General features: G+C 45.7%; 1 protein-coding gene and 1 long non-coding RNA gene across 2 annotated transcripts in view; one reads left to right on the top strand and one right to left on the bottom strand.

Moving 5' to 3' along the window:
• LOC135383167 (uncharacterized) overlaps positions 1-17,675 on the bottom strand; it is a 77,573-nt gene that overhangs the window by 40,280 nt on the left and 19,618 nt on the right. The window contains exon 3 of the mRNA XM_064612756.1: positions 16,633-16,725. Coding sequence (XP_064468826.1) covers positions 16,633-16,725 — 93 coding nt within the window. The remainder of the gene's footprint in view (positions 1-16,632; positions 16,726-17,675) is intronic.
• On the top strand, positions 8,585-12,363 carry LOC135383165 (uncharacterized). The gene is made up of 3 exons (XR_010419708.1): positions 8,585-8,862; positions 8,919-9,268; positions 12,060-12,363. It is a non-coding gene; the product is annotated as an uncharacterized LOC135383165 (long non-coding RNA).

Raw genomic sequence — 17,675 nt, 5'->3', positions numbered from 1 at the left:
TTCCAGAAAATAACATTGGTTGCCACCCTTGTAATGCAACTAGATGCCAAATTTGTAAATCAATGCAAGCCGCTAACTCTGCAGATAGTACCAATTCTAATTATCGGGTCAACATTAATGGCGACTTTAACTGTAATTCTTCCAATGTTGTCTACCTTCTTCAATGTAATGAATGCAACGCCCAATATATCGGACAGACAGCTACTTCATTTAGAACGCGGTTCAATAACCACAAATCTGACGTCGCGAAGAAACCTAATCTGCCAGTGTCGCGCCATTTCAGTAAACCAGGACACTCAATCACCAATATATCTATTTTCATCCTGCAGTCAGGCTTTCTTTCCCAGCGGCTCAGGGAACAGCGCGAGTCTTATCTCATTCATAAATTCCAGTGTCAGATAAACGAAGATCCAGGAATCCTTTCTACTATTCGCAACCTGCATTCCTAATCCAGCACAATACATACACTCTTTTGTCTCTTTTTCAGGCTCACGGGTATTTTCTCAAGGTCCTGCTGCACAGACCCGGTCATTCCCCTTTCACTTAGTCACCAACCTATGTTAGTCATGACAAAAGCGCATGCGCTGCTCTCTTTCCCTTGTACATAACCCTCTCCCATATATAAAGCTTGTTCTTGTCACCAAACCCCAGTCCCGTCGAAGGCAGCGCTGACTGCCGAAACGTCGACCCCTATCCCTATATGTGTTAATAAACTCCCCTTTGTGTTTTCCTGTAAGCTCTTTGTCGTCTTCTGATTTTTCCTGCTTATTTCATTCTCGTGGTTAGCCGCCCTCCTAAGCTTCTAATCTATTTCTACGATGACCACCGACAGAGGAGGACCGAAGATGCCCATCAGGAAGTACCCTTTTTATGCTCCTGTTATAGCTGTACTTGGTGACTCACAAACTAAATATCTCCGTTTCCACTTCGACCCCAGATCCCGTACTGCCCCGACAATGTTCGTGTCCAAGAGCGGAGGCCGAATCGCAGACTCCAAAGAAGAGGTGGACCAGCTGCCCGCAAGTGTTCGTGTCGTGGTGTTGCAGTGTGGGACGAATGACATGCCGGACACCGATCCCGACATGGCCATCCGTCGCTATGTGCAACTCATCGACCACATTCGCTCTCGGAGAAACATCGAACTTGTGGTATGTACCCTCATCTTACCCAGATCCTACAACCGCCGTCGTCCTTATCTTGACAGGCGACGCGAATTCCAGTGCAATCCCGGGCGTTTGCGTTCAACCAACGACTGATGACCCTGTGCCGAAGTGCCCGTGACCTGTATTTCCTGGACCATGGTTTCCACCGACAGCCCCCCACCAGAGTCCTTGCAGCTGACGGCCTCCACCCCAGTTTCGAAGGAGTCGCCCAGATCGCCCACCGACTGCAGTCCCTGGTACCCCGGCTGCTCCGCCGGCTACCCACACGTACAGCAAGTACTGGAACGCCGGACCCCGTATGGCCGACACTCCAGGAGGCTGCAGCTTCGACACAAAGAAGCACACGTGCCGAGAAATCGTCACGATCCAGGCAGCAGGATTGACTAGCCGGTGAGTCAGTACCAATTCACTCCCCACAAATTGTCAGCAGTAGCACTGAGGCGTTCTTTAAACTCAGAAAAATCGCGGATAAAGTTGCACGCTACACGTCCCATCGTGATACTTTGGCTACTTATCATGAAAACGACAGGATTCCGCGTGGGCTAGAAATCCACAAAACATCAACCTTCCCCCTGAACCATGAACGCAATGTGCAATGGCTGTCCATTCTTAACAAAGCATCTTTAGACCTAACTGAAATTCTAATTTCTCACTGCCAAGATACTATCCAGTCTCTATCCGAAGACGCCGACGCCATTAACAGCCCTACCCCGTTGTCACATTCTCATAGATCAGAGTTAGACAAATTCCTCCAAAAGAAAAACATCCACCTGAAGCTCCGAAAGCAAAAGAAATTATTTAGAGACAAAATCGATTGCCCTCCAACTCATAATATTTCCACAGATTTGGCACCCCCTAATTCCGAAGCCCGTAGCAATACTTCACAACTACGTCCAGATACCCCGTTAGACAGCAACAGCCAGTTTGCCCCCGACATCCCCACACTAACCAAATGTAGCGTAGTGAACCTTTCTTCCCGTGACCTTACACCCGCGGAAATCTCTCTACTGGAGAAGGGATTATCGTTTTGTCCCAATAACAGTAAAATCGATGAATACCAGCTACATCTGGATCTTGACAACTTTGCGCGGCGACTACGCCTTACGGAATACTTCTACGACAAACCGCAATCAAATCTAAATCCTTTCCGTATAAAATCCGATTTTACTCCCAACCTGAACCGAGATAAAAGTCTTGATATGTATATCAAAGCTGTTCAGAAAGATATTCTCAGTACTTATGCAAGCTCAAACAATCGGAAATTCCGGCACAATCTTACGAAAGCAGAACAGCAAAGCTTGTCCGCGCTAGAAAGCAACGAAGGTATCATCATCAAACAGGCTGATAAAGGAGGTGCCACAGTCGTAATGGATAAGCAAGCTTATGTGGCGGAAGGACTCCGTCAACTTAATTGTGAAGACTTTTACACACCTCTCGAATCCGACCCCACTAACGAAATTGCCGCAGATATATGTAAAACACTAAAACGGTTAAAGACCACTAAGAAAATTGGCGATGCGCTCTACGAATACTTACTTCCTAAAGACCCTAAACCAGGCCGATTTTACATGCTCCCTAAGATACATAAACCAGGCAATCCCGGAAGACCAATTGTGTCCAGTAACGGTACCGCTACAGAAAATATATCGTCCTTCGTCGATCACGTTCTCAAATCTATCCCCCCTAAATTACCTTCCTACGTCAAAGACACCAACCATTTCCTTCAAACTGTATCGCAAGTAACCGTTCCCTCAAGCTGTCTCTTGGCAACGTTAGACGTCACGTCCCTTTACACCAATATTCCCCACGCAGATGGTATAGCAGCGGCCGTTTCAGCATACAAAAATCAACCTGACCAGCCGTATGATCCTACTGTCCTCACCGAACTGCTAACACTTATTTTGACCTCCAATAACTTTGAATTTGATAACAAGCACTATCTGCAAGTTAACGGGACAGCCATGGGCACGAGAATGGCCCCCAACTATGCAAATATCTTCATGGCATCCCTGGAGGAAACATTTCTCGAATGTTCCGTGTTGAAACCACTTGTGTACAAGAGATTTTTAGATGATATTTTTATCATATGGCCTCATTCTGAAAGCGACCTTCTCACGTTCATCAACCGGTTCAACCAAATTCACCCTAACATTCAATTTACCTCCCACTACTCCGCCTCCACTGTTACCTTCTTGGATGTGGAAGTCAAGTTACAAAACGGCGGTATCTCAACCAACTTATACCGGAAGCCTACAGATGCTCAGCAATACTTATCGTTCCGCAGTTGCCATCCAAGGCATACTAAGCTAGCCATACCTTATAGTCAGGCATTGCGCTACCGCAGAATATGCACTAACGATGCCGAACTAGACAACCATCTCCAACGACTAGAACAAACCTTCATTGATCGTGAATACCCGGACAAACTTGTTAAAGACGCTATAGCCAGAGCAAGATCCACAGATCGCCAACAATTGCTCCAAAGATCTCCTCGAGCCAACGAAAATTCTGCAGTAAATCTCACTGTCACATTCAATGGCAGCGTTCCTAACATTAGCCGGATACTCAACCGCCACTACACAATTCTTTCACAATCTGATCGGATGAAGGAAATATTCTCACAGCCACCGCGCGTAAGTTATCGCCGGGCGCGGAACATCCAAGACAGACTAGTAAATGCCAAAATTAACAAACTTCCAGAAAATAACATTGGTTGCCACCCTTGTAATGCAACTAGATGCCAAATTTGTAAATCAATGCAAGCCGCTAACTCTGCAGATAGTACCAATTCTAATTATCGGGTCAACATTAATGGCGACTTTAACTGTAATTCTTCCAATGTTGTCTATCTTCTTCAATGTAATGAATGCAACGCCCAATATATCGGACAGACAGCTACTTCATTTAGATCGCGGTTCAATAACCACAAATCTGACGTCGCGAAGAAACCTAATCTGCCAGTGTCGCGCCATTTCAGTAAACCAGGACACTCAATCACCAATATATCTATTTTCATCCTGCAGTCAGGCTTTCTTTCCCAGCGGCTCAGGGAACAGCGCGAGTCTTATCTCATTCATAAATTCCAGTGTCAGATAAACGAAGATCCAGGAATCCTTTCTACTATTCGCAACCTGCATTCCTAATCCAGCACAATACATACACTCTTTTGTCTCTTTTTCATGCTCACGGGTATTTCCTCAAGGTCCTGCTGCACAGACCCGGTCATTCCCCTTTCACTTAGTCACCAACCTATGTTAGTCATGACAAAAGCGCATGCGCTGCTCTCTTTCCCTTGTACATAACCCTCTCCCATATATAAAGCTTGTTCTTGTCACCAAACCCCAGTCCCGTCGAAGGCAGCGCTGACTGCCGAAACGTCGACCCCTATCCCTATATGTGTTAATAAACTCCCCTTTGTGTTTTCCTGTAAGCTCTTTCTCGTCTTCTGATTTTTCCTGCTTATTTCATTCTCGTGGTCAACCGCCCTCCTAAGCTTCTAATCTATTTCTACGATGACCACCGACAGAGGAGGACCGAAGATGCCCATCAGGAAGTACCCTTTTTATGCTCCTGTAATAGCTGTACTTGGTGACTCACAAACTAAATATCTCCGTTTCCACTTCGACCCCAGATCCCGTACTGCCCCGACAATGTTCGTGTCCAAGAGCGGAGGCCGAATCGCAGACTTCAAAGAAGAGGTGGACCAGCTGCCCGCAAGTGTTCGTGTCGTGGTGTTGCAGTGTGGGACGAATGACATGCCGGACACCGATCCCGACATGGCCATCCGTCGCTATGTGCAACTCATCGACCACATTCGCTCTCGGGGAAACATCGAACTTGTGGTATGTACCCTCATCTTACCCAGATCCTACAACCGCCGTCGTCCTTATCTTGACAGGCGACGCGAATTCCAGTGCAATCCCCGGGCGTTTGCGTTCAACCAACGACTGATGACCCTGTGCCGAAGTGCCCGTGACCTGTATTTCCTGGACCATGGTTTCCACCGACAGCCCCCCACCAGAGTCCTTGCAGCTGACGGCCTCCACCCCAGTTTCGAAGGAGTCGCCCAGATCGCCCACCGACTGCAGTCCCTGGTACCCCGGCTGCTCCGCCGGCTACCCACACGTACAGCAAGTACTGGAACGCCGGACCCCGTATGGCCGACACTCCAGGAGGCTGCAGCTTCGACACAAAGAAGCACACGTGCCGAGAAATCGTCACGATCCAGGCAGCAGGATTGACTAGCCGGTGAGTCAGTACCAATTCACTCCCCACAAATTGTCAGCAGTAGCACTGAGGCGTTCTTTAAACTCAGAAAAATCGCGGATAAAGTTGCACGCTACACGTCCCATCGTGATACTTTGGCTACTTATCATGAAAACGACAGGATTCCGCGTGGGCTAGAAATCCACAAAACATCAACCTTCCCCCTGAACCATGAACGCAATGTGCAATGGCTGTCCATTCTTAACAAAGCATCTTTAGACCTAACTGAAATTCTAATTTCTCACTGCCAAGATACTATCCAGTCTCTATCCGAAGACGCCGACGCCATTAACAGCCCTACCCCGTTGTCACATTCTCATAGATCAGAGTTAGACAAATTCCTCCAAAAGAAAAACATCCACCTGAAGCTCCGAAAGCAAAAGAAATTATTTAGAGACAAAATCGATTGCCCTCCAACTCATAATATTTCCACAGATTTGGCACCCCCTAATTCCGAAGCCCGTAGCAATACTTCACAACTACGTCCAGATACCCCGTTAGACAGCAACAGCCAGTTTGCCCCCGACATCCCCACACTAACCAAATGTAGCGTAGTGAACCTTTCTTCCCGTGACCTTACACCCGCGGAAATCTCTCTACTGGAGAAGGGATTATCGTTTTGTCCCAATAACAGTAAAATCGATGAATACCAGCTACATCTGGATCTTGACAACTTTGCGCGGCGACTACGCCTTACGGAATACTTCTACGACAAACCGCAATCAAATCTAAATCCTTTCCGTATAAAATCCGATTTTACTCCCAACCTGAACCGAGATAAAAGTCTTGATATGTATATCAAAGCTGTTCAGAAAGATATTCTCAGTACTTATGCAAGCTCAAACAATCGGAAATTCCGGCACAATCTTACGAAAGCAGAACAGCAAAGCTTGTCCGCGCTAGAAAGCAACGAAGGTATCATCATCAAACAGGCTGATAAAGGAGGTGCCACAGTCGTAATGGATAAGCAAGCTTATGTGGCGGAAGGACTCCGTCAACTTAATTGTGAAGACTTTTACAAACCTCTCGAATCCGACCCCACTAACGAAATTGCCGCAGATATATGTAAAACACTAAAACGGTTAAAGACCACTAAGAAAATTGGCGATGCGCTCTACGAATACTTACTTCCTAAAGACCCTAAACCAGGCCGATTTTACATGCTCCCTAAGATACATAAACCAGGCAATCCCGGAAGACCAATTGTGTCCAGTAACGGTACCGCTACAGAAAATATATCGTCCTTCGTCGATCACGTTCTCAAATCTATCCCCCTAAATTACCTTCCTACGTCAAAGACACCAACCATTTCCTTCAAACTGTATCGCAAGTAACCGTTCCCTCAAGCTGTCTCTTGGCAACGTTAGACGTCACGTCCCTTTACACCAATATTCCCCACGCAGATGGTATAGCAGCGGCCGTTTCAGCATACAAAAATCAACCTGACCAGCCGTATGATCCTACTGTCCTCACCGAACTGCTAACACTTATTTTGACCTCCAATAACTTTGAATTTGATAACAAGCACTATCTGCAAGTTAACGGGACAGCCATGGGCACGAGAATGGCCCCCAACTATGCAAATATCTTCATGGCATCCCTGGAGGAAACATTTCTCGAATGTTCCGTGTTGAAACCACTTGTGTACAAGAGATTTTTAGATGATATTTTTATCATATGGCCTCATTCTGAAAGCGACCTTCTCACGTTCATCAACCGGTTCAACCAAATTCACCCTAACATTCAATTTACCTCCCACTACTCCGCCTCCACTGTTACCTTCTTGGATGTGGAAGTCAAGTTACAAAACGGCGGTATCTCAACCAACTTATACCGGAAGCCTACAGATGCTCAGCAATACTTATCGTTCCGCAGTTGCCATCCAAGGCATACTAAGCTAGCCATACCTTATAGTCAGGCATTGCGCTACCGCAGAATATGCACTAACGATGCCGAACTAGACAACCATCTCCAACGACTAGAACAAACCTTCATTGATCGTGAATACCCGGACAAACTTGTTAAAGACGCTATAGCCAGAGCAAGATCCACAGATCGCCAACAATTGCTCCAAAGATCTCCTCGAGCCAACGAAAATTCTGCAGTAAATCTCACTGTCACATTCAATGGCAGCGTTCCTAACATTAGCCGGATACTCAACCGCCACTACACAATTCTTTCACAATCTGATCGGATGAAGGAAATATTCTCACAGCCACCGCGCGTAAGTTATCGCCGGGCGCGGAACATCCAAGACAGACTAGTAAATGCCAAAATTAACAAACTTCCAGAAAATAACATTGGTTGCCACCCTTGTAATGCAACTAGATGCCAAATTTGTAAATCAATGCAAGCCGCTAACTCTGCAGATAGTACCAATTCTAATTATCGGGTCAACATTAATGGCGACTTTAACTGTAATTCTTCCAATGTTGTCTATCTTCTTCAATGTAATGAATGCAACGCCCAATATATCGGACAGACAGCTACTTCATTTAGATCGCGGTTCAATAACCACAAATCTGACGTCGCGAAGAAACCTAATCTGCCAGTGTCGCGCCATTTCAGTAAACCAGGACACTCAATCACCAATATATCTATTTTCATCCTGCAGTCAGGCTTTCTTTCCCAGCGGCTCAGGGAACAGCGCGAGTCTTATCTCATTCATAAATTCCAGTGTCAGATAAACGAAGATCCAGGAATCCTTTCTACTATTCGCAACCTGCATTCCTAATCCAGCACAATACATACACTCTTTTGTCTCTTTTTCATGCTCACGGGTATTTCCTCAAGGTCCTGCTGCACAGACCCGGTCATTCCCCTTTCACTTAGTCACCAACCTATGTTAGTCATGACAAAAGCGCATGCGCTGCTCTCTTTCCCTTGTACATAACCCTCTCCCATATATAAAGCTTGTTCTTGTCACCAAACCCCAGTCCCGTCGAAGGCAGCGCTGACTGCCGAAACGTCGACCCCTATCCCTATATGTGTTAATAAACTCCCCTTTGTGTTTTCCTGTAAGCTCTTTGTCGTCTTCTGATTTTTCCTGCTTATTTCATTCTCGTGGTCAACCGCCCTCCTAAGCTTCTAATCTATTTCTACGATGACCACCGACAGAGGAGGACCGAAGATGCCCATCAGGAAGTACCCTTTTTATGCTCCTGTAATAGCTGTACTTGGTGACTCACAAACTAAATATCTCCGTTTCCACTTCGACCCCAGATCCCGTACTGCCCCGACAATGTTCGTGTCCAAGAGCGGAGGCCGAATCGCAGACTTCAAAGAAGAGGTGGACCAGCTGCCCGCAAGTGTTCGTGTCGTGGTGTTGCAGTGTGGGACGAATGACATGCCGGACACCGATCCCGACATGGCCATCCGTCGCTATGTGCAACTCATCGACCACATTCGCTCTCGGGGAAACATCGAACTTGTGGTATGTACCCTCATCTTACCCAGATCCTACAACCGCCGTCGTCCTTATCTTGACAGGCGACGCGAATTCCAGTGCAATCCCCGGGCGTTTGCGTTCAACCAACGACTGATGACCCTGTGCCGAAGTGCCCGTGACCTGTATTTCCTGGACCATGGTTTCCACCGACAGCCCCCCACCAGAGTCCTTGCAGCTGACGGCCTCCACCCCAGTTTCGAAGGAGTCGCCCAGATCGCCCACCGACTGCAGTCCCTGGTACCCCGGCTGCTCCGCCGGCTACCCACACGTACAGCAAGTACTGGAACGCCGGACCCCGTATGGCCGACACTCCAGGAGGCTGCAGCTTCGACACAAAGAAGCACACGTGCCGAGAAATCGTCACGATCCAGGCAGCAGGATTGACTAGCCGGTGAGTCAGTACCAATTCACTCCCCACAAATTGTCAGCAGTAGCACTGAGGCGTTCTTTAAACTCAGAAAAATCGCGGATAAAGTTGCACGCTACACGTCCCATCGTGATACTTTGGCTACTTATCATGAAAACGACAGGATTCCGCGTGGGCTAGAAATCCACAAAACATCAACCTTCCCCCTGAACCATGAACGCAATGTGCAATGGCTGTCCATTCTTAACAAAGCATCTTTAGACCTAACTGAAATTCTAATTTCTCACTGCCAAGATACTATCCAGTCTCTATCCGAAGACGCCGACGCCATTAACAGCACTACCCCGTTGTCACATTCTCATAGATCAGAGTTAGACAAATTCCTCCAAAAGAAAAACATCCACCTGAAGCTCCGAAAGCAAAAGAAATTATTTAGAGACAAAATCGATTGCCCTCCAACTCATAATATTTCCACAGATTTGGCACCCCCTAATTCCGAAGCCCGTAGCAATACTTCACAACTACGTCCAGATACCCCGTTAGACAGCAACAGCCAGTTTGCCCCCGACATCCCCACACTAACCAAATGTAGCGTAGTGAACCTTTCTTCCCGTGACCTTACACCCGCGGAAATCTCTCTACTGGAGAAGGGATTATCGTTTTGTCCCAATAACAGTAAAATCGATGAATACCAGCTACATCTGGATCTTGACAACTTTGCGCGGCGACTACGCCTTACGGAATACTTCTACGACAAACCGCAATCAAATCTAAATCCTTTCCGTATAAAATCCGATTTTACTCCCAACCTGAACCGAGATAAAAGTCTTGATATGTATATCAAAGCTGTTCAGAAAGATATTCTCAGTACTTATGCAAGCTCAAACAATCGGAAATTCCGGCACAATCTTACGAAAGCAGAACAGCAAAGCTTGTCCGCGCTAGAAAGCAACGAAGGTATCATCATCAAACAGGCTGATAAAGGAGGTGCCACAGTCGTAATGGATAAGCAAGCTTATGTGGCGGAAGGACTCCGTCAACTTAATTGTGAAGACTTTTACAAACCTCTCGAATCCGACCCCACTAACGAAATTGCCGCAGATATATGTAAAACACTAAAACGGTTAAAGACCACTAAGAAAATTGGCGATGCGCTCTACGAATACTTACTTCCTAAAGACCCTAAACCAGGCCGATTTTACATGCTCCCTAAGATACATAAACCAGGCAATCCCGGAAGACCAATTGTGTCCAGTAACGGTACCGCTACAGAAAATATATCGTCCTTCGTCGATCACGTTCTCAAATCTATCCCCCCTAAATTACCTTCCTACGTCAAAGACACCAACCATTTCCTTCAAACTGTATCGCAAGTAACCGTTCCCTCAAGCTGTCTCTTGGCAACGTTAGACGTCACGTCCCTTTACACCAATATTCCCCACGCAGATGGTATAGCAGCGGCCGTTTCAGCATACAAAAATCAACCTGACCAGCCGTATGATCCTACTGTCCTCACCGAACTGCTAACACTTATTTTGACCTCCAATAACTTTGAATTTGATAACAAGCACTATCTGCAAGTTAACGGGACAGCCATGGGCACGAGAATGGCCCCCAACTATGCAAATATCTTCATGGCATCCCTGGAGGAAACATTTCTCGAATGTTCCGTGTTGAAACCACTTGTGTACAAGAGATTTTTAGATGATATTTTTATCATATGGCCTCATTCTGAAAGCGACCTTCTCACGTTCATCAACCGGTTCAACCAAATTCACCCTAACATTCAATTTACCTCCCACTACTCCGCCTCCACTGTTACCTTCTTGGATGTGGAAGTCAAGTTACAAAACGGCGGTATCTCAACCAACTTATACCGGAAGCCTACAGATGCTCAGCAATACTTATCGTTCCGCAGTTGCCATCCAAGGCATACTAAGCTAGCCATACCTTATAGTCAGGCATTGCGCTACCGCAGAATATGCACTAACGATGCCGAACTAGACAACCATCTCCAACGACTAGAACAAACCTTCATTGATCGTGAATACCCGGACAAACTTGTTAAAGACGCTATAGCCAGAGCAAGATCCACAGATCGCCAACAATTGCTCCAAAGATCTCCTCGAGCCAACGAAAATTCTGCAGTAAATCTCACTGTCACATTCAATGGCAGCGTTCCTAACATTAGCCGGATACTCAACCGCCACTACACAATTCTTTCACAATCTGATCGGATGAAGGAAATATTCTCACAGCCACCGCGCGTAAGTTATCGCCGGGCGCGGAACATCCAAGACAGACTAGTAAATGCCAAAATTAACAAACTTCCAGAAAATAACATTGGTTGCCACCCTTGTAATGCAACTAGATGCCAAATTTGTAAATCAATGCAAGCCGCTAACTCTGCAGATAGTACCAATTCTAATTATCGGGTCAACATTAATGGCGACTTTAACTGTAATTCTTCCAATGTTGTCTATCTGCTTCAATGTAATGAATGCAACGCCCAATATATCGGACAGACAGCTACTTCATTTAGAACGCGGTTCAATAACCACAAATCTGACGTCGCGAAGAAACCTAATCTGCCAGTGTCGCGCCATTTCAGTAAACCAGGACACTCAATCACCAATATATCTATTTTCATCCTGCAGTCAGGCTTTCTTTCCCAGCGGCTCAGGGAACAGCGCGAGTCTTATCTCATTCATAAATTCCAGTGTCAGATAAACGAAGATCCAGGAATCCTTTCTACTATTCGCAACCTGCATTCCTAATCCAGCACAATACATACACTCTTTTGTCTCTTTTTCAGGCTCACGGGTATTTCCTCAAGGTCCTGCTGCACAGACCCGGTCATTCCCCTTTCACTCAGTCACCAACCTATGTTAGTCATGACAAAAGCGCATGCGCTGCTCTCTTTCCCTTGTACATAACCCTCTCCCATATATAAAGCTTGTTCTTGTCACCAAACCCAAGTCCCGTCGAAGGCAGCGCTGACTGCCGAAACGTCGACCCCTATCCCTATATGTGTTAATAAACTCCCCTTTGTGTTTTCCTGTAAGCTCTTTGTCGTCTTCTGATTTTTCCTGCTTATTTCATTCTCGTGGTCAACCGCCCTCCTAAGCTTCTAATCTATATATATATATATATATATATATATATATATATGTATATACACCGAGTCAACAGTTTGATTACCAGTAACAGCAAATATTAAAACGGCGAATCCCGTAACCGTCACCGAAACCGCTTTCGGAGTTCTGAGGCTGGACTGTAACCGTACCCGAACCGATATTTGTTTTGGTTTTAGTCCCTGCTGTTTTCAAGTGCAACCAGGAAATATTCAAATTGTCTAGTCTTCCCAATCTTTGTTCTGGATTCCCAGCAATCGATTCCGGATATTATTTGTATTGCCGTTCTGGTGGAAACGAGAAACAATATATCGAAGAGTGAAACGTTTAGTCATGAGAAAAATATGGAAGAATCTCAGAGGTTTTTGTTAATTCAGTTTGGCACCATGGATAGCCTGTGGCCATGAGCCGCGTACACATCCGGGAAACTGTGCCGAAATTCGTCTGGAAATTCTGCCGCAAAGCCCAGCAAACACCCAGGGAAAACCTTACACATCACAGAGAGCGCTGGGATTCAAACCCGCATTATGGCCCCACCTCGGTGTGGAAGGTCATTCTTGACCACAACGCCACTCGAGCTCCTAAATTCAGGCTGGCTTCACGCCAGTTCAGGCAGGGAGGCCCCATCGACCTCCTGGATTTTCATTTTTTTATACTTCGAATCTCATCGTACATGATGATGAACGTCCTTCAAATAAATTTTTTCTACCGCGAATAGTTTCCGTGCAAAAAAATCGAGAAAAGCCATTCAAAAAATGGCTCAGAAGCAAGCGAGCTGGTGAAGATGATGAGTAATGTAAAAACCCCGAGATTAGGGAACACGAAGGGACAGACACAACACCAGCCGTGAATTCGAGTGTTGCAGTTCTGCCGTGTTTGCACGCGTATATCTCCTGATTTTTAAAAGACATTCTACTGAAATTTTTTATGCATTAATATGCCCACAGGCCAGCTGTGCGAGCGCAAATTTTTGCGCGCAGGTGCAACACTGTGTGGTATAAAAAACGGCGAACATGCTCTCTCGTGCAGTTTTGTTCCAACTTCGACGCGTGATTCCTCTGGCTGTAGATGTCCCTTATTACTATACTTGGTATCAGTTCACTCAGCCTTTAATGCTCTTTCATCTGATATATCTATCGTACGTATACCTCTATAGGTATGTGCTGAAATAGGCAAATGTTTAGGCACAGTTCGAAGAAACAAGGATTTTGCGCGTCCGTTTCCCTAAAACGCCCCTTTTGATTTCATTTATATTTTGCCAGAATATGGCCCGATGTTAGACCTTTCATATTGCGTAAAAAAATCTGCTTCAAAGAGCGTACACTGCGATTAGCGCGTTAAAACGCTGCCCTACTCAGCGTGCGTACGTGTCTGAGCCCGGCGGCCAGTACCGCGGGATGGCAAGCCTCCTGTCCATGTCGTACAAGAAAAGGGACAACTTTGTGTAATCAAAAGTGGTAGTTTATGTCGATATATTTACAAGACTGCGAAAGCGGAAGCAGTATTTTGCAATGACAGCGACAAATGATTTCACTCGGCTGCTATGAAAACGTCACTTTTCTGCATTCACTGTCCACGGTACGAGCAATGAATGTTTCTCGGCCTCCACTTTCCGATGTCTTGCTTTGCCACGCATGCGAACCCTGTATGCCACTTTGATGCGGCATATATTTACCCATTCCTTCTTATTTTGCATTCTAAAAGAAGCCACGTCCTTTGCGCGTACACGAAGTAAATGTACGCGCTTTAGGTGTTTTAGCAAGCACGGCATCATATCTTGTGGCCCTAGGATGACATCTTCATAGGGTGAACGCAAGTTAGGTGTCGTGGCATGATGCTTCGATCCTGTCACACGCACTTTTGTCGTGACCTGTTCCTGTGAACAGCCTTGTCCCACTCGCAAAAGTAGATTTGGAGAGCTCATGCCGAGTAGAGCCTATGCCGATAGTTATAATGGCTCGCCGCTCCACCTGACACGTAAATCATTAGCTGCTGGTGGAACATTCTTGTCAAACCAGTCTTCAATAGCGATGGAAGCTACCAGTGAGTGTGCTGAAACGCGACACAAGTCTTCGCTCACCACACCAAAGCTGTGCGTTTCCGTGCCAGCTGTTACCACACATGTGAATACGGAAATCTGTTCTTACCCAGTGGCACGCTTGTATTTCGCTAGGCATAGCTTCTGTCCAGTTTTCAGCGAAATTGAAGTGCATTATGTGCGTCTTGGAAGGTGAATTAGTATTTTTCTCATGGATGGCTTTTTTCTGAAAGTCTCTAATGTATTTATGGCAAATGTGAGAACCCGTCCAAGTCCTTAGCTCTGACAGGAAACTGAAAGCCCTCTGCATAACTTAAAAATATCTTGAAATGAAGTACGAACTTGCTGGATCCCAGCAGAAAGCAACTCCTAACTCGATATTAATTTGTACAGTATGCGCACCACCATGTACGTAGCTTGCAAGATAGAGGTTGTACCTTCGCTCACCATTTAGTCGTTGAAATGCGGCTTCACGGCAACGTAGGATTTCATTCAGATGCGTTGTGGGAAATAACGAACTGCCAGTCGTGGATTCTTTCTTGAGCACGACGTCAAAAGTTTGCCGACGAATAGCTCAGGTGAGGCTAAGGCCAGACAGATTTGCCCAAACAAGGGACGCAACGACAGGAGGCACGTCATGCCGCGGTACCGCCAGCCGGGCTCCGACACGTACGCACGCAGAGTACGCCCGCATTTTAACGCGCTAATCACCGGTGTACGCCTTTTGAAGCAGAATTTGTTTAGGTCAGATGAAAGTTGTAACATCGGGCAATGTCCTGGCAAAATATAAATGAAATAAACAGGGGCCTTTTAAGGAAACGCACGCGCGAAATCCTTGTTTTTTTGTTGTTGTTTTTTTAACTATGCCTAAACATTTGCCTGTTTCAGCACATACCTGTAAGAGGTATACGCAGGATAGATATATATCAAATGAAATAGCATTAAGAGCTGAGTGAACTGATGCCAAGTATGGTAATTGATATCTACAGCCAGAGAAATCACGCGTCGAAGTTGGAACAAAACTGCGCGAGAGAGCATCGCCATTTTTTATGCAACAGAGCGTTGGACCTGCGCGGCAAAACTTGCTCTAGGACTGCTGACCTGTAGGCATACTAAAGCATAACAAGTTTGACTACAATATATTTTAAAACTCGGGAGATATACGCGCGCAAACACGGCAAAAATTGTAACACTCGATTTTTTTTTATTGTGCACGAAAACGATTCGGTAGAAATTATTTATTTTAGCGTTGTTGATCACCATGTACGATGAGTTTATAAATATAAAAAAAAATAATCAAAATCCAGGAGGTCGATGGGACCTCCCTGCCTGAACTGACATGAAACCGCCAGCAGAACCCCATTGCTGAAAGGAATAAGCCTCGTCCTACGAGGCGCATTGTTGGTGTAGTGACGTTGGTTAGCGTTGAGTGTAAGTGTTTCTTGTCGTTGTCTTGGCTTTTCGGCGAGTGCTATATTTCTATCTTTCGTGTTCTGTGACACTTCCAGTTTTGTGGCATATTCCACAAAACTAAAACTGAACTAAAAAAATTCAGAGGTTGCTGTCGTGTGTGGATGTTGACACACATTGCTGATATATATGCACAACCACTTTAGAATGACGAGTACTGCCTTGTGATCTGTGAAGGTATTGTACGGCCTTCTGATCTGCCCGGGATTAGCTGCAGAAAAATATTACTAAAATCGGGACAAAAGCGGAACAGGAAGCGCTGTCAAAACTGCTTTTATTAGCTTCAGATTATTTCAATTCGTTTTGCATCACCGAAACCGAACAGAAAACCGAAAACGAGGGTTCTGTGATACAGCCACAGCGATTTCGCGAGACTTCCCGCTTCCAGATTTCCCGTTCAGAGTTACCGCTGGAAAAGGGCTCTACGCTTTCCCTATCGTCTGTAGTTTCTCGTACAGTGTGGCAGTACACGTGCAGACGACGCTGATACCCTCCTACTATTATGTGGCTTAGGGGACATAACGCCGTAGGAGCACTGCGGTATCCAGTCCGATCGTGTCACGGCTCACCTCCCCCGCCCTTTTTTTTTTTCTTGTTCCCCTCATCGTCCCCCACCTGATAGCGCTGACAGCTTCGTGCTTAATGGGTACTTTCTCAAGGAGGAGTGCAAATTACGTCGGAGACGTCAGAAATGCAGTTCTCAGGTGCCCTTTGGACAAATAACATGATACAGAACATTAACTTACCAAACAAGGTAATTCTTCTTCCTCAACTTGGTAGCATGAAGCACGTTTCGAAGGAGCGCACATATAGCTGCAGCTCAACAAGCTGCCTCTGTACTGCAAGTGATCGAAGCAGAGGTGGACATTAGAAGCAACATACGTCTTCCAGTCCTGATGTCAGAACATGCTCGTGCGGATTTGACCGTTTCCCCCAACGGTTTCCAACGTTTCCTTTCAGTTATTGTTGCCTCCCCGTATTTTGTTTACGTATAAAAAGTTTGTTGACATTCATGTTATGAAGACTGGTTTGCTTTGCGTACCTCTTGGTTAATTATGCAGTTACGTTGTACACCACGGCATATGTTTTCCAAGCGTGCGTCGCTCTATAATGTGCCTCAGAATCTGTCCTGCATGCACACTGTTCTAAATACACTGGAAATATTGATGTCTCACAACACCCATGCAGCCAAATGGACAATGCAACTACGGTCAATGGAAAGATGCAACTATGGACAATGCAATTTATACTGAAGCGGACGGAGCATTCATGCCAAAAGATCGAAATCAGTGCTTCCACCTGTGTGCTCTATGCTTGCGTTAGTTACTAGTAATGTGCTCTACATGCCAAGAATTACCAGCGGGGATGTAATCTCGAACCCGGCGTGGCAGTGTATTAATGAGCACATGTAAAACATGACATTTGTTACAGTTGCAAAGTACGCGTAAGTCTAGTCTAAGTAACACGTTTGATGTCAGTACTATATCAATACTATGTCGATACTATGGATTATAACGCTTTTATGAAAATTGTAATCGTAACACTTTCAACGCTGAATACATTAAGGGGGTGCAGCGCACTCCTGCCTTAATTGCATTCCTCATGAATTTTGCTAACTACATATCTTCCAAAAGGAATTGTTCGATTTACGTAAAATAAGTCTCAATGGGTTCTAGTATTTAATGATACCAACAATTTACCATTTGTTTTGGAAGTTTTCCGCAGACGACAGGTATTGCGTTTCATGCTTCCTTCAATTTTGTTGGCCGTTCACAAAATAGACATCAGG

The sequence above is a fragment of the Ornithodoros turicata genome, chromosome 2 (assembly GCF_037126465.1).
Source record: "Ornithodoros turicata isolate Travis chromosome 2, ASM3712646v1, whole genome shotgun sequence".
Taxonomy (NCBI): Eukaryota; Metazoa; Arthropoda; class Arachnida; order Ixodida; family Argasidae; genus Ornithodoros; species Ornithodoros turicata.
Note: the sequence above shows the minus strand (reverse complement) of the source record. Positions and strands in the feature narration are given on the sequence as shown.